Below are 22,621 nucleotides of genomic sequence, written 5' to 3'. Positions count from 1 at the left end.
AATAAAGCATGCGCGAATCGATTCAAAGGAATTTTACTTCTGTGAGGGATTATCCCTCTACAGACAATTCTCTAATGTTTCAGCAGATTTACATGGCCACACATATCACGATGCCATGATAATAACATGCATGCACCGTTACTGTAATATTTGTGTAGCGGCTCATGCAAATTCGTTGATGTAGATTTGTTTTGATATCATTGCACATGCACCGATGCTCACAGTCATGGTGTATGCGGAAGATTACTAAGGCTGCGCAATCTGTTTTTCCTATAGTATGCAAGAATGACAACCACTGATGGATTGCAAGGTGGTTGTAACCATGGAAATGAGCAGTGTATAATATTATGGACAAATGAATCCAGCCAGCAAAGGAGGCAATAACAATACATTAGTATATGCCTTGTATTAGCTTTCTCTACATGATAAATGCTACTCGCTGAAGTGACACAACCCATTTAGGTCTGTCCCCATGTACAACAAGCAGTGACTGACATCTATGTATACATACTTACACAGAGAATGCTATCATTTACTGATAACACCTCCCACATGTATAAATGTAAGTGACTGGCAGTTATCTCTGTATACACAATTACACAGAGAATGCTATCAGTCACTGATAACACCTCCCCCTTGTACAGCTGTGAGTGGCTGACAGCTATCTATGTATACACACTTACACAGAGAATACTGTAAATCACTGATAACACCTCTCCTGTGTACAGTTATCAGTGATTGATAGCTATCTATGTATACACACTTACACAGAAATTGTTATCAATCACTAATAACGCCAACCCATGTACAATTATCAGTAAACGACAGCTATCTATATATACACACTTACATAGAGAATGCTATCAATCACTGATAACGCCTCCCCCATGTACAAATATCAGTAACTGACAGCTATCTATGTATACACACTTACACAGAGAATGCTATCAATCACTGATAACACCTTCCTGTGTACAACTATCAGTGACTGACAGCTATCTATGTATACACACTTACACAGAGAATGTTATCAATCACTGATAACATCTCCCCTGTGTACAGCTATTAGTGACTGACAGCTATCTCTGTATACACAATTACACAGATAATGCTATCAATCACTGATAACACCTCCCTGTGTACAACTATCAGTGACTGACAGCTATCTCTGTATATACACTTACACAGAGAATGCTATCAATCACTGATAACATCTCCCCTGTGTACAACTATCAGTGACTGACAGCTATCTCTGTATACATACTTACACAGAGAATGCTATCAATTACTAATTATTACATCTCCACGTGTACAACTATCAGTGACTGACAGCTATCTATGTATACACACTTACACAGAGAATACTATCAATCACTAATAACACCTCCCTGTGTACAACTATCAGTGACTGACAGCTATCTATGTATACACACTTACACAGAGAATGCTATAAGTAACTAATAACACCTTCCCCATGTACAACTATAAGTGACTGACAGCTATCTATGTATACACACTTACACAGAGAATGCTATCAATCATTGATAATAACTCCCCTGTTTACAGCAATGGCTCTGCTATTTCCGTCTGCCCCATTGAAGTGAATGGAAGCAGTGGCCGTGCATGAGCATTCAGAAAGTATAGGAAGTCCAGTGTGCAAATAGCTGAATATAAGATTTAAAAAAACTACAACCAATTACAGCATAGCACTAGCAAAGCAAATGGAAAGTTGATTGATTAACCTGGTTTTGCACCAAAACTTGTGACTTTTCCATCCTTTCTAACACCCTTGTCACAGTTTTAAAATCTGGGCGGTGGGATGGGGGCATGTTTGTGGTGGATACATTTAATAGCATTACACCTGAAATCTACTCCAGCTACATAGGACAAATTTAAGGAAATTTGTCACCAATAATGTTTATCAGCCAATTAAAACCAGATAGTAACACATCCTTTTTTTCTAATCTTTTATCTTCTGATTGTAGATTTTTAACATGATTATGGGGGCTGCCATCTTGCCTGAGCTGTTCTTAACAGCATTTAGAAAGCAATAAGAAAATTGCTTTACGGCAGCGCCATGGGCCATAGACACAATGATCAGGGGTGGACTTCTATGGGAGAGTTTTCTAGGCATACTCTGTGACCTGTGCAGAGGTCATTGTACAAGAAAAGAATAGATAAGTTTTGGCAATCACCTATTGTGAATGGTGGACCCTGTCTTATCTATACATAGAGGTGATATCCTTACAGGCAGGATTAGAATGACAGATATGCAGATAACTGTAGTAAAATAATCTATACAGACTAAGAAGTGGCGCCTATTATTAGGCTTAGTGTTCAGTGGGAAAACTGCAGGATTTTATGGTTTACACCATCAAAAATTATTTTAAAATATGTTAAACGTAAAAATATTATATAAACAATAGTTCATAATCCGATAACACATTCCCTTTAAGACCAACGCACACAAGTTTGGTCTTAAAGAGGACCTGTAACCTCTCTAGACATGTCTGTTTTAACACTATTTTCATTCCCCATGTAATAATAATTCTGGAGCATCTATTCTTATGTCTCTATGTTCTGCAAATCTTTTATTCATTCTAGAAGTTATAAATGAATTGCTAGCAGTCTGCAATGGGGAGTGTGTCCCTGCACAAACTGACAATGTCCAAACAGTGCTGCTGGTGTCAGACTGTGCAGGAACACACTCCAACTGGTAACACCCATCTGGACCTTCATTGGAAACTGCTCGTAATTCATTCATAACTTCCAGCAGGAATAAAAAAGGAATAGCACATTATAGAGTCACAAGAATAGATGTTCCAGAATTGTTATATGGGGGATGCAAGTAATTACTAAAACAGACGTGTCAGTAAATGTTACAGATCCTCTTTATTAAAAATCTCCCCCAATGACTACATTATGAAATTAGCCCTAGTGTGTATATCCCCATTGGGGATAGGGATTGAAGTGACTGCTGCCAATGTATGTAATGCAATGCATAATACATATCTTTTACCTTCTTTCTTAAAGGTTCACGATTGAGTATACCCAACAAAGAATACATTTTAAGTAAAAGATAGCAGCTGGAAAGAAGGGTTTAAAATGCCGTTCAAAAATGGCTTGGAGTTGACTGAATTGCAGAATATGCACACTCCAGAGGATGACAACATCAGCAATGATTCCAATGACCTTAATGAAGCAGACAGCCATCGTATCAGCAGGTGAGTAATGTTCTCCATTAGCATTGGCTTACTAGCAATGAACAAATCTGGGGTCATTTATCAAACTGGTGTATAGTAGAACTGGCTTAGTTGCCCATAGCAACCAATCAAATGCCACCTTTCATTTTTCACAGATTCTTTGGATCTGATTGGTTGCTATGGGCAACTAAGCCAGTTCTACTTTACACCAGTTTGATAAATGACCCCCATCCTGTCTACATAATAACTTTCATGAACAAAAGTGGTTAGAATTTGAAGTTGGAGGGCACTCAATTACCAGGAGATCAAATGGAGATTGGTACTTTCTTTCAAATAAAAACCTTATTTGTTGGTATACGCTAAAATACAATGTATAAGAACTAAACTAGCGATGAATGTAGTAGATACAATAGATAAAAAATTACAATGGTAATAAATTCTTCTGTGTAGGCAGGAGCTATTGCACTGGTATAAGAATAGTATGTGAGAAGAATTTAAAAATACATGTACATTAAAAAACGGTATTATTTCCTATACTATAAACAACGCAATAAAAAAAAAATGGACAGCTCCATTATCAGCTATTTTGCAACAAAAAAAAAAAATAATAATAATAATATGTGCTGGTAAAAGTGGCCTTCATATGGTGGCTGAGGACCTTCTTATGGTAGGCTTTTTGAATTGCAATTGCAGTAGATTATTTGTGTAAGTGCATTCATGAGATGGAAAAAATTGTATAAATCTGAGGGATGCCATCCCACTGTTGTCAGCTATCCATTGCCATTGTCTCTCATATGAAAAATAATGCATGCACTTAAAGGGTAACTGTCATGTCTTCATCCAAAAAATCACTTTTAGCATATGTTACTGCTGCAGCAGCATTATGCATAAAGCAATCTTAGTTTCTTCATATACCACTGTTTTCCTTGAGTTTTTCCCTTAGTTACAGCTGTTTAAACATTTACAATAAGAGGACCTTCTCAAGATGGCTCCTCTGCCAGTTCTCAGAGGCCAAAACTGCTTTTCCTCACTTCCCATACACACTTGTTTTAGCCAGCAGCTCCCTGCCAGCCAATCAGATTAGATTACTGACACACCTCCTCACTTTGAAGCCTAATGCAGGCATGCAGTGTGAAGGACCGCCCCTCTGTCTTCTGTTTACATTAAGTTGGGAGACAGAAAAGCCAGAGTAACGGTCTTTGAAGGGAGCAGTGGAAAGGGACAGAGGACATTAATAAAAGCTGTTATTTAAGGTAATTACAGATGTTTTGACAATTACTGACAGACTAACTCAGGTATACATGCCTAGCTCTAATAAACTAGCAAAAAAAATAAAAATTAGACAGTTATCCTTTAACATATGGATCACTTCAACAAATGATAGTTCAGACGATAGCTATCAGCCACCCTTTGCCCAAAGCCTCCTATCTTAAAAAAAAACATATGCCAAACATATACAGCATTTCCCGGTGTATAAGACGACTTTCTAACACTAGAAATTCTTTTCAAAAGTCAGGGGTCGTCTTATACGCCGGGTATAAGGTATAAACTCACATCCTATGGTATATTATTCTAACTTCCAGGCATTCCCATGGTGACGGGGACGCTTGCCTGGGGGTTAGAATATACCATCGGATCTGAGTTTTCACGGTAACGCTTGCCTATCCCTCCCCCCCTGTGCTGCCGCGCCCCGAATCCTGGATCCCAGCGCCGCCCCTCTCTTAATTTATTCACTGTAGGGCTGCTACAGCTTCACAGTGCAGCGATGTATCAGCCACTCACAGCAGTATAATATCTAAAGACTATTCCTTAACCGGCAGTAACTTGAACTTTAAATCAGCGCTGTGATCTTTATTACCTTACAATGAAGCTCCGGTAACAGGCAGAGCGCGCAGCGGCTTAATGTCACTCACTCATGTGACGTGCCTGCTCCGCCCACTTTATGAATGAAGCAGGCGGAGCAGGTGCGTCACGTGAGTGAGTGACGTTACGCTGCCGCTCGCTCTGCCTGTTACCGTAGCTTCAATGTAAGGTAATAAATATCACAGCGCTGATTTAAATTTCAAGTTACTGCCGGTTAAGGAATAGTCTTTAGACATTATACTGATGTGAGCGGTGGGGCCAGTGTATCCCCCTCCCCATTGCAGTGTCATCCACAGATACCCCTCCCCATAACAGTGCCATCCACTGATCCCCTCCCCAATAACAGTGCCATCCACAGATATCCCCCCCCCCCCAATAACAGTGCCATCTACAGATTTCCTCCATAACAGTGCCATCCACAGATCCCCTATGGCAATGGACCCACCATCTTTTCCCAGCCTCTAGTAGTTCCTATGTGGGAAACTGGGAATGTCAAAAGAAAAAGATAGGCTACCATGGCAGCCAGGATGCTACTGAAGCCCTGGCTGCCATGGTCAGTTCCCTGGACTGGAGAAGATCGTCTTGGAGACAGGACGGGCTGGGCAGGCAGGGGTAGTCTTATACGGCGAGTATAGCCCAAACCCTATATTTTAAATGGAAAAGTTGGGGGTAGTCTTATGCGCCCAGTCGTCTTATACCCGGGAAAATACAGAACTTTTTTAACTGTATCTTTATCCTCTCTTTTGAAAGGAACCTGTTACCATGAAAATGCAGTGTAATCTGCAGGCAGCATGTTATAGAGCAGGAGGAGCTGAGCAGATTAATATATAGGTTTGTGGGAAAGAGATTCAATATAACTTGTAATTTATACATTTATATCTCTGCTCATTCTGGGCTTTGAAGTCAAGGAGGCGGCACTATCAGTGATTGACAACTATCTCTGTATGCACAGTCATAGAGGGAAGGCCCTGTCTATGGAACTTAAAGGGACTGTGCACACATTTCCAGACCTTTCCGACAGTCAGGACCCCCAAGTTATGCACTTGGGGGCTAATAATCTGCATTCAGCATATGTCCTAGGGGGAGTAAAACTGGGAGAGTCACTTGTTAAGGATCTGGGTGTATTAGTAGATCATAGACTAAATGACAGCATGCAATGTCAGTCAGCTGCCTCTAAGGCCAACAGAATTTTGTCTTGTATTAAAAGATGTATGGACTTGGGAGACAGAGATTTAGTATTGCTACTACACAAATTGTTGGTGCGGCCTCAAATGGAATACGCAGGTCAGTTCTGGGCGCCAGTCCATAAAAAGGATGCCCTGGAGTTATAAAAAGTACAGAGGAGAGCAACCAAACTCATAAAGGGCCTGGACGATCTTAGTTATTAACAAAGATTAAATTAACTGAAATTGTTTAGCCTTTAAAAAAGACGTCTAAGGGGGGATATGATCAACCTGTACAAATATAAAAAAGGAGGATGGACATTGATCCAGGGATTTGTTCCGTGCATTGATATCACAGGATTACAGGTTGGACTTGATGGACTTTTGTCTTTTTCCAACCTTAAAAACTATGTAACTATGTAACATTACTTGTCCCTAGTAACAGCAGATATACAAGTGAATATTAGACTTGTACTAGGAACTGTGGGATAAAGAAAACACTGTATATACCCTATACCCTCATTATAATACTTGAACAGATGCATAGTCTGAGCCCAAACAGAAGGTTAATCAATGGCTGGCTTCTTATGCTGGTCACTAGGTAAGAAGATTTCCCTATTTGATCCTGGTTATCCTGCTGTGTCGGTTTTCAACACAGTGCATAGTAAACAAAGAATCAAGAGAGCAATAAACGGACTAGACTCTGTTCTGTCTCTTACTTTTCATGTAACATCTTAGAGATGATCATTTTGGGCTTGTTTCCTTCATCTAATCATTATTTTAAAATTACTACAGGGTCAGTGTGAGAATTGCATTTCACAGTCATCACAGTCTTTTGGGGCCTATTTACTAATACTTTTTAGACAGTGTAAATTTAGACTAGGCAGTCTAAAAATGACCTAGTTTTATCACAATGATTGTGGCTGGATTTATTGACTCACCTGTAGACCGTCTAATCCAGGGATCAGCAACCTTCAACACCACAGCTGTTGTAAAACGACAACTCCCAGCATGTTCCTTTCACTTCTGTGGGAGTTCAGAGAACAGCCAAGCAAGTGTGCATGCTGGGAGACGTAGTTTCACAACACCTGGAGCGTCGGAGGCTGCTGACCCCTGGTCTAGTCTAAAGATCCCTATACATGGGACTGTTTTTAGGCATATTATCGGGAACGAACATTCGTACAACCAATTGTTCCACATAATTGGCCTATGTAAATGTACCAAAGATCACCTGGTGGATGAGCAAAAACTTGTTCATTGGTTGAAATAATCATTTTATGTTGACACCAAAATCATAGATAGATTATATCTGCAAGTTAAAACTAGGTAGTAACACATATCCTTTCTTTTAATCTGTTTTCATTGTCTGATTGCAGATATTTTTTATTATATTTCCTGAACATGATTATGGGGCGGCTATCTTGCCTGAGATATTCTTTACAAAACATTATAAAAATTTGCTTCACAGCAGCCCTACGGGCCATAGACATAATGGTCAGGAGGGGACCTTATAGACTTCTATGGGAGAGTTTTCTAGGCATGCTGTGTGACCAGTGCAGAGGTCATTGTACAGGAAAGAATAGATAAGCTCTGACAATCACCTATTGTGTATGTTGGATATTGTCTTATCTACTTATCTATACCTACTGGCAAGTTCAAATAGACCAGCCATGCCTTACCTGTTATTACGCTAAATTCAGGAACAATTAGTTGGGTGCGTAATGTGGGCTAGCCTGGGATACATCACAACAGCTTACAATCTTATTCCATGCTATAATAATTCCCACCCCCAACAACTGGTTAAACAGCACGTGCTATGGTGTAAACTGACACTTTAAACGTGAAGTCCTTGTTCAGAGCACTTAACAATACTTAAGGCCTGACACAAACAGCAAACCTAAATAACTGACTACATTCCTAGTCTCAGTCTCTAGGATCCTAGGCCAAAACTGTATGAGATGTGTGCACAATTAGTCTTACCGACTCGGGTCTGCTGTGTGCAAGCTGGTGACTGTGGATGGAACAAGGGTTTCACCAACAAGCGTGCGCTTTTTAATGCAAATTTGAATGCAACTATTTATGCAAATTGATTGTTCAGAGCACCAAGGGTAGGCCCTAGCCCCTCCGTGCTCCAGAGTTCTGTTCCTCTTCTCATTACGCCTCTCCCTCCTTTTATTGATTAACAGAGCCAGGCATCTGTTTTCCGCTCTCACCTGGCCCTATAATCTCTCGCCTGAGAAGTGCTCCAGAATTTTGATGCATGTGTAATACAGCATTTCATTACTGCCCGGGAGCGAAAACCTGTACTGAGGATATGCTGAAATTCTGGAGCACTGCTCAGATTACAGGGCCAGGCGAGAGCAGGAAACAGACGCCTGGCCCTGTCACGCAGCCAGAGGAAGGAAGTGCGTAATGAGAAGAGGGATGAATGTTTGGTGTACCAAGGGGCTAGGACAGGGCTGGCCAACCTGCGGCTCTCCAGCTGTTGCAAAACCTACAACTCCCAGCATGCCCAGTCTTCCTACAGCTATCAGCCTACAGCAGGGAATGGTGGGAGTTGTAGTTTTACAACAGCTGGAGAGCCGCTGGTTGGCCAGCCCTGGGCTAGGACAAGTGCTCCGAAGATCTAATTTGCTCTTTTTTTCTATTAACATGCTTTTTCAGTGGATATCAACCATAGATCTGCATGTGTTTTTTATGGCATGGAAGGTGATGAAAAAATCCTGGCAAAAAAAAAACCATTGCTTTAACTTACCAGAGCCACAAAAACACCACTAAAGAGGGAAAAAAAACAACAAAAAGTGCAATAGTTTGTGTGTCCTGCATCTCATATTTTCCTATAGTCCCTATACACATAAACTTACTTTCCTCCGCTGACTTTTTGTATGGGGGCCCTAGAATAACGTTTTATAAGAAATGAACACTCAATGTCTTTGCCTTTCTCTACAGTAAATTTATTGCGGATCGTGAAAGCAGAAGAAGTCTTACTAACAGCCACCTGGAAAAAAAGAAATCCTGCGATGATTATGTAAGTGTCCTTGTGCTTTCATAACGACTGACGGATGCTCCTCTTCTTGATGCAGCATTCTGAATATTGATACCCTCCAGTGAAATGCTACTTATATAATGATTATAATGAATCTTGATAAATATAATCACACAAGAGAAATGTAGATATAGACTATGAAAGTGGGTGATCTCACAGATCAGGTCATATTAAGAAATCTTTTAAAAGAAAAGTGATAAAACATTTTTAATATTTCTTTCTTGGTGATTTTATCTTGATTCTATTTGTACTTAATATTCTGGCATACTTGATATGTCCTGAGAAGATCATATTAAAGAAGACCTGTTCATTCCCTACAAACTAATAATTCTGGGGCATTTTTTTTTAGATCTGTGTTATGTTATTACTTCGATATTCCACCAGGAAATGTATGAATAAATTTATCTAAGAATCTGTTATTATTCTAAATGTAATTCTAAGAACATTTTCCTTTCTACAGAGTCCAGGGACAACGTCCATTGGAATGTCTGTCTTTAACTTGAGCAATGCAATTATGGGGAGCGGCATTCTTGGCTTGGCTTTTGCTTTGGCAAACACAGGAATAGTCCTGTTTGTGTAAGTATCCATACCTAATATTTGTATGATATGTGTCGTGGCAATATATACAGTGCTTTTCATAATTTCAGATGACCATTAGTGATGATGGTTTTAAATTTAAGTTTTCCCTTAAAGCATCTAAAGAAGACATCTGTCAATATGCCCTATTACAGCATGTAACATAGTAACATAGTACATAAGGCCGAAAAAAGACATTTGTCCATCCAGTTCGGCCTGTCATCCTGCAAGTTGATCCAGAGGAAGGCAAAAAAAAACACCTGTGAGGTAGAAGCCAATTTCCCCCACTTTAGGGGAATAAAAATTCCTTCCCGACTCCAATCAGGCAATCAGAATAAATCCCTGGATCACCGACCCCTCTCTAGTAGCTATAGCCTGTAATATTATTACGCTCCAGAAATACATCCAGGCCCCTCTTGAATTCCTTTATTGTACTCACCATCACCACCTCCTCAGGCAGAGAGTTCCATAGTCTCACTGCTCTTACCGTAAAGAATCCTCTTCTATGTTTGTCTACAAACCTTCTTTCCTCCAGACGCAGAGGATGTCCCCTCGTCACAGTCCTGGGGATAAATAGATGATGGGATAGATCTCTGTACTGACCCCTGATATATTTATACATAGTAATTACATCTCCTCTCAGTCTTCTTTTTTATAAAGTGAATAACCCTAATTTTGATAATCTTTCAGGGTACTGTAGTTGCCCCATTCCAGTTATTACTTTAGTTGCCCTCCTCTGGACCCTCTCCAGCTCTGCTATGTCTGCTTTGTTCACTGGAGCCCAGAACGGTACACAGTACTCCATGTGTGGTCTGACTAATGATTTGTGAAGTGGTAGGACTATGTTCTCATCACGGGCATCTATGCCCCTTTTGATGCAACCCATTATCTTATTGGCCTTGGCAGCAGCTGCCTGACACTGTTTTTTGCAGCTTAGTTTGCTGTTTATTAAAATTTCTAGATCTTTTTCCATGTCAGTGTTACCGAGTGTTTTACCATTTAATAAGTACGGGTGACTTGCATTATTCCTTCCCATGTGCATAACTTTACATTTGTCAGTGTTAAACCTCATCTGCCACTTATCTGCCCAAGCCTCCAATCTATCCAGATCCCTCTGTAGTAGTATACTGTCCTCATCAGTGTTAATTACTTTACACAGTTTAGTGTCATCTGCGAAAATTGATATTTTACTATTGAAGAGAATAGGGCCCAATACTGACCCCTGAGGTACTCCACTAGTGACAGTGACCCAATCTGAGTATGTACCATTAATAACCACCCTCTGTTTTCTATCATTGAGCCAGTTACTTACCCACTTACAGACGTTTTCTCCCAGTCCGAGCATTCTCATTTTATATACTAACCTTTTATGTGGTACAGTGTCAAATGCTTTGGAGAAGTCCAGATACACGACATCCATTGATTCGCCGCTGTCAAGTCTAGAACTTACCTCCTCATAGAAACTGATTAAATTTGTTTGACATGACCGATCCCTCACGAAGCCATGCTGATATGGCGCTATTTGCTTATTTCCGTTAAGATGCTCTAACATAGCATCTCTCAGAAAACCTTCAAACAGTTTACCCATAACAGATGTTAAACTTACCGGCCTATAGTTTCCAGGCTCTGTTTTTGGACCCTTTTTGAATATTGGCACCACATTTGCCATGCGCCAATCCTGTGGGACATTCCCTGTCAATATAGAATCTGCAAATATCAGAAATAAGGGTCTGGCTATGACATTACTTACGGTAATTCCCTTAGGATACGGGGGTGTATGCCATCCGGTCCTGGCGATTTGTCTATTTTAATCTTTTTAAGTCGCTGTTGCACTTCTTCCTGGGTCAGACAGGACACTTTTAATGGGGAATTTATTTAAACATTCGGCATGTCATCTGACAGTTTATTTTCCTCAGTGAATACATTGGAGAAAAAAATATTTAACAGCTTTGCTTTCTCCTCGTCGCTCTCTGCGACTCCACCCTCATTACTCTTTAACGGGCCGACACCTTCAGATTTATACTTTTTAACATTTATATAATTGAAGAACATTTTAGGGTTAGTTTTACTCTCTTTGGCAATTAATCTCTCGGTCTCTAGTTTGGCCGCTTTTATTTGTTTTTTACATGTTCTATTTTTTTCCTTATAGTTTTTCGGTGCTTCTGTGCTACCTTCCTGTTTTAGTGTTTTATATGGTTTCTTTTTGTCATTTATTGCTTTCTTTACAGTTCAGTTTATCCACATTGGTTTATTTTTGTTCCTTAACCTTTTATTCCCATACGGTATGTACCTCTCACAATGAGATTTTAGGATGCTTTTAAAGATATCCCATTTTGTGGCTGTATTTTTATTTGTGAGGACTTTATCCCATTTAGTTAGGCCTATGGCCTCTCTTAGTTGGCTAAATGTAGCTTTTTTGAAGTTTGGTATTTTTGTTCCTCCCTGTAGAAACGCTCTTTTGAATGATAATTGGAAGGTTATTACTTTGTGGTCACTATTTCCCAGGTGTCCCCCAACCTGCACGTCTGTTGTTCTGTCAGGCCTATTGGTTTCAGTTTCCCAGTCTATATCTGGGTAGTTGAAGTCCCCCATAATAACCACCTCATTATGATTTGCCGCCTCATCTATCTTGTTTAGTAGTAGATTTTCTGTGGACTCTGATATATTAGGTGGTTTATAGTGAACTCCTATTAGTAATTTATTATTGTTTTTAGCGCCATGTATCTCTACCCACAGTGACTCCACATGTTCATGTCCCTCACTTATATCTTCCCGGAGTGTGGGCTTTAGACAGGACTTTACATAAAGGCAGACCCCTCCCCCTCTCCGGTTTTGACGATCCTTTCTAAACAGGCTGTAACCCTGTACATTAACTGCCCAGTCATAGCTATCATCCAGCCATGTCTCAGTTATTCCCACTATGTCATAGTCCTCCTCACACATCACTAATTCCAGTTCACCAGTTTTATTAGTCAGGCTTCTGGCATTAGTATACATACATTTGAGAGGTTTATGTATATTTTTTACTCTACACCTTTCCTTCTGAACTGTTCTAGTCACTCCTTCCGTTCCTCCCCCAGTCTCACTACCTTGCCCCCGGTCTCTATCTGCACTATCTTCCCATTCTATAACATAATTACCCTCCCCCCCAGTCCCTAGTTTAAACACTCCTCCAACCTTCTAGCCATCTTCTTCCCCAACACAGCTGCCCCTTCCCCATTGAGGTGCAGCCCGTCCCTACGATAGAGCCTGTAGCCGATAGAGAAGTCGGCCCAGTTCTCCAGGAACCCAAACCCCTCCTTCCTACACCAGTTCTTGAGCCACTTGTTAATTTCCCTAATCTCCCGCTGCCTCTCTTGTGTGACCCGTGGTACAGGTAGTATTTCGGAAAATACTACCTTTGAGGTCCTTGCCCTCAGCTTTTGACCTAAATCCCTGAAATCATTTTTAAGGACTCTCCACCTACCCCTAACTTTGTCATTGGTTCCGATATGGACCATGACTGCTGGATCTTCTCTAGCCCCTCCCAGTAATCTGTCAACCCGATCCGCGATGTGTCGAACTCTAGCGCCAGGAAGACAGCACACTGTTCGGCAATTACGGTCTTTGGGACAGATTTCCCTCTTTGAATCCAGAGGGGAGACAAACCATGCTGGTGTAGTGAGCTGCATCTATATTTATTTATATAAGGAGATATATAATCATAGGGATGGGGGTGTCCTGAGCTGGAGAGACAGAATAATGAACTAAAAATGAGAGCCACCATATGAGAGTGGAAAGCCATTCATTTGACTATTTATCCTGTAACCAGGGGTGTAACTAAGAAAATGCTGTGCCCCATGGCAAATTTTTTAAGCCCCCCTCCCCCGCATCATAACTTCTCTTCAACCCCCCTCCCACAGCTAGTCAAGACTGCCCACACTCACTATACAACCACTCAGTAGTTATTCCCCCTTCATGCACACCGTAGTCGTGACCCCTTACTACCCCCCTTCACAGTAGCATGACCTCTAGTCCTGTACTCCCCCTTTAGTGCCCTCTTCACAGTACTCTTGCCCCCTTAGTGTCCCCACACAGTAGTGCTCCCCCTTAGTGCCCCCCTTACATTTATCAAGCACCTATGGTGTAAATAAAATAAAAAAGGCATACTCTCCTAGCCCCATTCCCCTGATGAACGGAGCACACCTCTCTGTCCACAGCAGGTGCAATGCAGTGATGCCATTGTGTCTGCTGGGCTTAGAGAGTGCACGGGCCAGGGGATGATCCTCACCTCGTTCGCTCATCTATTCAGCTCTGCAGGTGCGATGATTTCATTGCATTGCGTCTGTTAGGGAGAGCACAGGCCAGGGAATAAGACTTGGGCCATAATGGATGACAGATATCCATTACTATCCACTCCCCTGTGCCACTGCGGGCCTCTTAACAGCTGCTATGGCTTTTATGGCAGTAGTTACACTCCTGCATGTAATACTAGGGGAAATGCCCACAGAATCTGCTGCCAGTGACAAAATGGACATATTTGACAGTTCCAAAATTTGAGAAGGTTTGCAGAGAAAAATGGCAGAAAATTCCCAAAGCCAGGTAAGCAAATCTTGTAGTATCATACCCTAAAAGACTGGAGTCTGTAATCGCTGCCAAAGGTACTTCAACTAAGTACTGGGTATACAGTCTTAATACTTAGGTCAATATTTTAATAAATTAGCAAAGATTTTGAACATTCTGTTTTCACTTTGTCATTATTGGGTAGTAAGTGCAGAATGATGGGGGGGGGGAACTTTTTATTTTATTTTAGCACAAGGCCGCAACATGACAAAATGTGAATAAAGAAAACAGTTCTGAAGACTTTCTGACTCCACTAGATATGTACTGTGACACAGTGAGGGGTTGTGTTTGGCAAGGCAGGTATTTTCCTCCCAGCATGTGCGGCTGGGCTAGTTTCCAGCCAGGTGACATCAAATACCGGACCGGAGTTTAAGTGCCGGTCCGGGTTTTGGCAGCACCTGGCTCTCCTTAAATAGGCAGCAGGGCTCAGCATAGAAGTCTCTGTTTTTGGGATCTGAGGCATGGTGCCGTGCAGTTGTAGGGCATCCAGCAATTATCTGTACACAGTGCAAATTATTTTTCCAGATGTTTAAGCATACACTAAGCAAGTAATTGCAAACAATAATAGCCCTCAGATTACTTTTTGTCTTGCTATAGTCTCTAGTATTGGGATCTCTGGCTAGTAACTGCAATTTGACACAATGTCCGTAATTTGCATGCCGGCGTGTGGTTCCAATAATCCAACTGGCCAAGATTGTACCTGAAGTGTGAATGGTGTCTGAACTCATTATCCCTCCACTGCAGCAGGGTCTAAATTGTTCTACACTGAACATTTTGCTGGCTAAAATGTTGTAGCCTCTGTGTCTCTTAATCTGGGGTGCATAGGGTGTCTTAACTTGTTTTTTTTCCCTTTGCAGCATCAAAGTCATTAATGCTTTAAGCTGGTTACCTTGCTGACACTCACTCTATAGCTATGAAAATACTCCAAAATCTCACACGAGGGCATACAGGGATCTGTTCGTTTTCAAAGAATTGAAGCTAAATGTCTGAGAAGAGGAGCACATACTGTGTGTCCCCTGCTTCCTCCAGGCCCGTACTCACTCCCTACTCCTAGAACAACTTGAATCTTCTCCTGGAACTGAGGGAGTGGGGGTTTACAGCCCACACCCTAAGCTCCAGAGAGGAATATGCCAAGATTGTTAACTCTGGCTATGCCTAGCTCATGCTGGAACATTCTGAGCATACAGTACATTATATCACATTACATGAAGTGCAGAACATTACCTTAACAGCATTGCAGATCCCCCTTTCTACTGGGTACTGCATATGCCTTTTGGCCACTATATTCCATGTGGAATACTACACCCATGGAGGCCAAACAAACACTTTTTTGGCCTCTGTTAGATGAATTGAGGGCCATTCACTATGTTTGAAAGCACTTGGCTCATATGCTGAACACTTTCACCAAACATGGTGTAAACATAGCCTTAGATTTTAGGAATTCACATTTATGTCTGCAAGAGTTTTTTCACCAATTATCACCAACTGACACTATAAAGAAAAAAGTATAAATGAATGTGTAAGCTTCTTTTTTCACAGTTCATAGTTCTGCAGGAACCTGAATCATTATTGCACAACAACAAGCATGTTCATGTGTTCTATGTACTAACATTCCAGGACTGTTAGTGTGCATTTCCCGGATAGACCTCTTTGACATCACAATGCTTCCCCTTACAGTAAACTGCTCCATGTACTGTAACGTTTTGTCCACTGACAGAGCTGCAAAGGAAAAAACACAGACAAGATAGACTATTTCTCTTTAAAAAGCTGTCCTGCCCCACTTCTATATTTGAATAATGCAACTGATTAACGTCAGTTTATAGACGGAAGATGACATGAAGTATGCTTTAAAGGGGTATTCCCATCTCAGACAATGGGGGCATATCGCTAGGATATGCCCCCATTGTCTGAGAGATACGTGTCCCGCACCTATAACGAGAACGGAGCGGGGAGAGCTGTGGCTGGAGGACCCCAGATTTCCCGGGGTCCATCCACCACCAAGTGCTGCTTCCATAGAAGAGAATGGGAGTGTACCGCGCATGAGCGGCCCAGGCTCCCATTCATTTCTATGGGGCCGACGGAAATAGCCGAGCCAGCGCTCCGCAATTTTCGGCGGCCCCATAGAAATGAATGGAGGGCGGCTGTGCATGCGCAGTGCGCCCTCCTTAACTTGCAGGGCCCCATTCTCAATATAGGTGCGGGTCTCAGTGGTGGGACCCGCACCTATCAGAAATGGGGACATATGCCCCCATTGTCTGAGATGGGGCAACCCCTTTAAGTGCTGAAATTATTACATCTCTAGTCTAATAATCAGCATCACTTAGAAAGCAGGGATGGGAGGTTTCCTACATTATTTATGTGCTTGTGTCTATAAATAGCTATTTGCTATTTTGTTTTTTATGGTACTGCCACTTTTGCATCTCAGACCACAAATATAGTTCTAGTTGTTTAGTTCCGAGTTCAGACATGTCTGAAAAAATATGTCAAATATCTCAGGCAAACATGCCATGACTACATTAGCAGAGGTCAGGACTTGTATGTTCCTGATACCCACCAATGTGATGTTATGACATAATACACATATCATACATTCTAGTATTTTGATTCCCGTTTAGCAGATATGAAAATTAATTTTAATGTTTTAATTAATAGCAGGAATTTGGGGACAGATAGAAAGGGGCATGACTGCAAGAGCAGACACAGAGGCAGGATAAAGGCTAGGCCACATAGGCAGTTGACAAGGATTAGACTGTAGCTTGGAAGTATGGAAACTGAATAAGAGCTGTTTTAACTAAATGGCAGGACTTTTTTTTACTAACACTACTTGCAAAGTCATTTTATTATTTCTTTTAAATGAATTGGAGCAGTAAACATTGGTTGCAAAAATGTGCATATCCTTTAATTGGCGTTGTCTGCTTTTTACTACTGATGACCTATCCTCAGGATAGGTCAGCAGTATCTGATCGGCAGGGGTGCGACACCTGGCACCTCGCCGATCAGCTGTTTGAAGAGAAAGCAGTGCTCATAAATCGATTTTAGAGGAAAAATTGTTAGGAAACTTTTTTCCTGTATAATTACTTGCATATAAAGTACAAGTGCTGCCAAAAATTACAAGGAAGAGGCACTCCGATACAACCTGTATATCACATAAAGGAGAGCCTCATTCACATTGTGGTACAATTATTCAGGTAGTGGGACTCCTACACTCATAAAGCCTATGCACTAAGTGAAAGGCCTGCCAAAAACTACAAGGAACTGGCACTCCAATACACCCTTTATTACACATAAAGGATGGCATCCTACACATCCTTGAACAATTATGATTAATGGCCTGCTGGTGACCTTCAAAAACTATTGGAGCAAGGACCCGCTGATCTGACAATCTAAAACATTAGGGGCTAGGGCTTTCGGCTGATGTGACCATCTAAAACATTAGGGGTAAGAGTCTGCTGCTGAGCTGACCCTCTAAAACATTAGGGGTGAATGCCTGCTGCTGAGCTGACCCTCTAAAACATTATGGGCAAGTGCCTACTGCTGATCTGACCATCTAAAACATTAGGGGCGAGGGCCTGCTGCTGAGCTGACCCTCTAAAACATTAGAGGTGAGGATCTACTGTTGATCTGACCATCTAAAACATTAGGGGTGAGGGTCTGCTGCTGAGCTGACCATCTAAAACATTAGGGGCGAGTGCTTGCTGCTGATCTAACCATCTGAAACATTAGGGGCGAGGGCCTGCTGGTGACCCTGAAAAACATTATGAACAAGGGCCTGCTGGTGACCCTCTAAAACATTATGGGCGAAGGCCTGCTGGTGACCCTCAAAAACATTATGGGCGAGGGCCTGCTGGTGACCCTCAAAAACATTATGGGCGAGGGCCTGCTGTTGACCCTCTAAAAGATTAGGAGCGAGGGCGGCCTAATAAGCATGCTGATATGATGGAGGAGGAGGACGACGAGAAAAGGGAGATTGAATCATATACCCTTTTTAGTGGTGGAAGGGGTGCATGGCAATACAGTGCATTCAATACACCATAAAAGCGACATTTAGAGTGCCTTTATGTTCAGCCGCTTTCCTCCGGTGGAGTCGAGAAGTGAGGGGCAATCCAGGCCATATCCATTTATATAAGAGTCAACCTGTCAGCATTTTCAGTTGACAGGCGGATATGCTTATCTGTTATAATGCCACCAGCAGCATTAAATACCCCGCAGCGGGGCAGGGCAGCACCTCCAAGGCATAGAGCGCCAGTTTGTGCCACGTGTCCAGCTTGGGCACCCAATAGTTGTAAGGCACAGAGGGATCACTGAGGACTCTGACACGGTCTGCTACATTCTCCTTCACCATCTTTCAAAAATTTTCCCTCCTTGTAACACTAGGCCACGCATCAGGTTGAGGGTGCTGGCGGGGTGTCATAAAACTGTCCTAGTCCTTGGAAAGTGTTGCCCTGCCTCTGTTGGAAACTGCTGTGTGTTCCCCTTGTATCCCCTCCTCGGTTGGCCAAGGAACTACATACTCTGCAGCCAGCATTGTCAGCTGAAAATTTTTGGAGCAATTTTTCCACAAGGAACTTCTGGTATTGCACCATTTTGCTCGTCCTCTACACCACAGGAATGAGAAATGAGAAGTTCTCTTCGTAGCGGGGGTCGAGAAGGGTGAACAAACATTAATTAGTGTTGGCCAAAATGCATACAACGTGAGGGTTACGGGAAAAGCAGCCTAACATAAAGTCAGCCATGTGTGCCAGAGTCCCAACAGACAAGACTTCGCTGTCCTAAGCAGGAGGATGACTCTCAATCTCCTCATCCTCTTCTACCCATCCACGCTAAACAGATGGAATAAAACTTCCATGGGTACTACGCTCTGTAGCGGAGGCAACCGTCTCCTGCTCCTCCTCCTCATCATCATCATCATCCAATTCACGCTGAGAAGATGAACAGAGGGTGGTCTGGCTATCACCCTGTGTACTGTCTTCCCCCATTTCCACCTCTTCCACATGCAAAGCATCCACCTTAATTGTGAGCAACGAGCGTTTGAGTAGACACAGAAGTGGGATGGTTATGCTGATAATAGCGTTATCGCCGCTCACCATCTGTGTTGATTCCTCAAAGTTGCGTAAAACTTTACAGAGGTCAGACATCAATGTCCACTTGTTGCTTGTGAAGAGCTGAAGCTGGCTGGAAAGGCGACGACCATCTAGCAGCTGGCATTCCACTACTGCCCTCTGCTGCTGACAAAGCCTGGCCAACATGTGGAACGTCACGTTGCCAGACCGGCAGAAGCTGTCAATGACTTGCGGAAATGGGCACACACGCGGCGCACCTTCACCAGTAGCTCAGGCAAATTGGGGTAGGTTTTGAGAAACCGCTGAACCGCTAGGTTGAACATGTGGGCTAGGCATGGTATGTGTGTGAGCTTGCCGAGCTCCAAAGCTGCCACCAAGTTACGGCCATTAAAAGACACAACCATGCCTGTTTCTAGGTTGAGTCGCGAGAGCCACAGCTCAGTCTGGTCCCTTATAGTCTGCCACAGCTCTGCGGCGGTGTGCTGTTTATCACCTAAGCAGATCAGTTTAAGATGGGCCTGTTGCCGCTTCCCCACTGCTTCCAGCTACTGACTGATGTCTGACTGGTGCTGCAAGATGATAATTCAGAGGTGGAAGTGGAGGAGGAGGCGGAGGAGGAAAAGGGGGGGTTTTAGCCACTAACATAGGTGGTGGCGGAAGCCCTGATGGAAGTAGGACCCGCAATCCTTGGCATCGGTAGCACCTGTGCCATCCCAGGGTACGACTCGCTCCCGGACTCCACAACGTTCACCCCGTGTGCCTTCAGGGAAATGTAGCGTCCCTGGCCAAAAGCACTTGTCCATGTGTCAGTCGTTAAGTGGACCTTTCCAATAACTGCATTGGTCAGGGCATGGGTGATGTTACGGGACACATTCTGGTATAAGGCTGGGACAGCACACCGTGAAAAATATTGGCGGCTGGGGACAGAGTAATGCGGGACGGCCACCGCCATCAGGCTGTGGAAAGCCTCAGTGTCCACAAGCCTAAATGGCAACATTTCCAGAGCCAGCAATTTGGAAAGGTACGCATTTAGTGCTATGGCCTGTGGGTGGGTGGGTGGGTATTTGCGCTTTCGTTCAAAGGCCTGGGGTATAGACATCTGTGCACTGCACTGGGACACAGAAGTGGATGTGCTAGCTGATGGTGCTTGCAAAGGTCCAGGTGCATGGTGGGAGGCATCCGGGCCTGCGTCTTGTACAGGGGATTGGCCAGCACGTAACATAGGGGAAGAGGAGGTAGTGGTGTGACTCGCAGACACTGATTGTGGACCCAAGCGTTCAGCCCACCTATTAGGGTGCTTTGATGCCATGTGGCGGATCATGCTGGTGGTGGTGAGGTTGCTAGTGTTCACGCCCCTGCTCATTTTGGTACGGCACAGGTTGCAAATGACAATTCTTTTATTGTCCGCACTTTCCTAAAAAAAAGCGCCAGACTGCGGAACACCTACCCCTTGGCAAGGGAGATTGCCGCAAGGGGGTGCTCCGGGGAACAGTTTGCGGACCTGTTTGGTGTGGCCCGCCTTCTCCCTTTTGCTACCCCATTGCCTCTTCCAGCCTGTTTCAGTGCTGTGGATCCCTTCCCCTCTGTACTGCTGTCTTCGCTCGGCTTGCCACCTTCCCCTGTTGGGTCAGTGACTACATCGTCCACCACCTCCTCTTCCACTTCCTCACTCTGGTTATCCTCCTGACTTGTTGACCTAACAACAACCTCAGTTATTGACAACTGTGTCTCATCCTCATAATGAACCTATTGAGACACTAATTGCAGTTGACTTATTGGCAACTGTGTCATCATCATCATCCACCTCGTGAAACACTAATTGCCGTTCCCCACCGTCATCTTCTTGTGACTGTGGATGCTCAAGAGTTTGGAAATCAGGGCACAATATCTCCTCATGTCCCTCTTCAAGCAGGCTTGTCGAGAGGCCCAAATCAAAGAATGGCAATGAAAAGAGCTCCTCGGAATATCGGAGTGTGGGATCACTTGTTTGCCAAGACTCTCCATGGTGGGAGGAAGGAGGATCAGGTTGAGGATTCTGTTGACCAGACTCTTGGCTACTGAGACTGGACTTGGTGGAAGACAAGGTGGTGCTTAACCGACTGGAAGCATTATCTGCTGCAATCCAACCGACCTCCTGATCGCACTGGTATGACTTCGAAAGTGGTGTCTTGCGCCGCCCTGCAAACTGGGACATGAAGCTAGGTATCGTGGATGAGTGTGTTTTTTTGTGCTTTGGCAGCAGGCACAGTTTCACCGCGCCCAGGGCCACAGCCTCTGCATGCACCATCAGCAGCACAGCCACTTCCTTCCTTCTTGAAATCATGACCTGGTAAATTGTAGACAACCTAATCGATACAATTCACATCTGAGTCCGACTATTTCCTCAGATAATAAGTTCTTTTGACGTGAGATGATGTTAATGCTAAAGGAGTAGTTTTACATTATATAATAATACACAGGTATTATTAAAAAAATGCTGATTTATTGGTTTCAAGGTTATAAACATAAATAAGTAAATAAACACAATGATACATGCAAATGAATATATTCAGCGTTGATATAACGCATTACAAGCTTAACAATACATGTTAGTGGAAATAACTTGTCACATTCTAACAAAGCTATTATTAGGTTAGGATATCAAAATAGGAACATAAGTTATATACTGTACATCACTTCTGTTCAGAGGAAACCTCATGATATCAGGATGGGCATGTCTAATCCTAGACATCAATATGGAATGCTAAATATATTCTGCCCCTTTCTAACCAACTTCACATCACATGACTTCAAGAATGGGCAAATCCATTCAAGGATATAACTGTATCCTTCCGCCCCATCCTGGACTATTTTCACACATATGACTTTGGTAAGACTGAATGCACTGAATGTCACAGATATTTAGGCTGCGCAAATGTAAAATAAAAGATGTAGCATAGGTTGTATCACTATCAGAAGCGGCACTAACAATTGCCTGCAGGTTGTGCTAATAATATATATTGCAGCCAGATACAACTATAGTCCTTAAAAGGACTTTTGGGTCTCTAACAATTGCCCGCAATTTAGCGCAGGTTGCGCTAATAATTATAAATTATATTGCTGCCAGAT

At 42.7% G+C, this 22,621-nt stretch overlaps 1 protein-coding gene across 1 annotated transcript in view; it reads left to right on the top strand.

The window, feature by feature from the left end:
* Positions 1-22,621, top strand: part of SLC38A1 (solute carrier family 38 member 1) — an 89,633-nt gene that overhangs the window by 11,193 nt on the left and 55,819 nt on the right. Inside the window, exons 2-4 of the mRNA XM_044277073.1 lie at positions 3,034-3,224; positions 9,179-9,257; positions 9,736-9,851. Of these exons, the coding sequence (XP_044133008.1) occupies positions 3,106-3,224; positions 9,179-9,257; positions 9,736-9,851 (314 nt within the window). The 5' untranslated portion in view covers positions 3,034-3,105. The remainder of the gene's footprint in view (positions 1-3,033; positions 3,225-9,178; positions 9,258-9,735; positions 9,852-22,621) is intronic.

This window comes from Bufo gargarizans, chromosome 2 (genome assembly GCF_014858855.1).
Source record: "Bufo gargarizans isolate SCDJY-AF-19 chromosome 2, ASM1485885v1, whole genome shotgun sequence".
NCBI classification, from domain to species: domain Eukaryota; kingdom Metazoa; phylum Chordata; class Amphibia; order Anura; family Bufonidae; genus Bufo; species Bufo gargarizans.
This window is presented reverse-complemented; position numbering and strand designations above follow the sequence as displayed.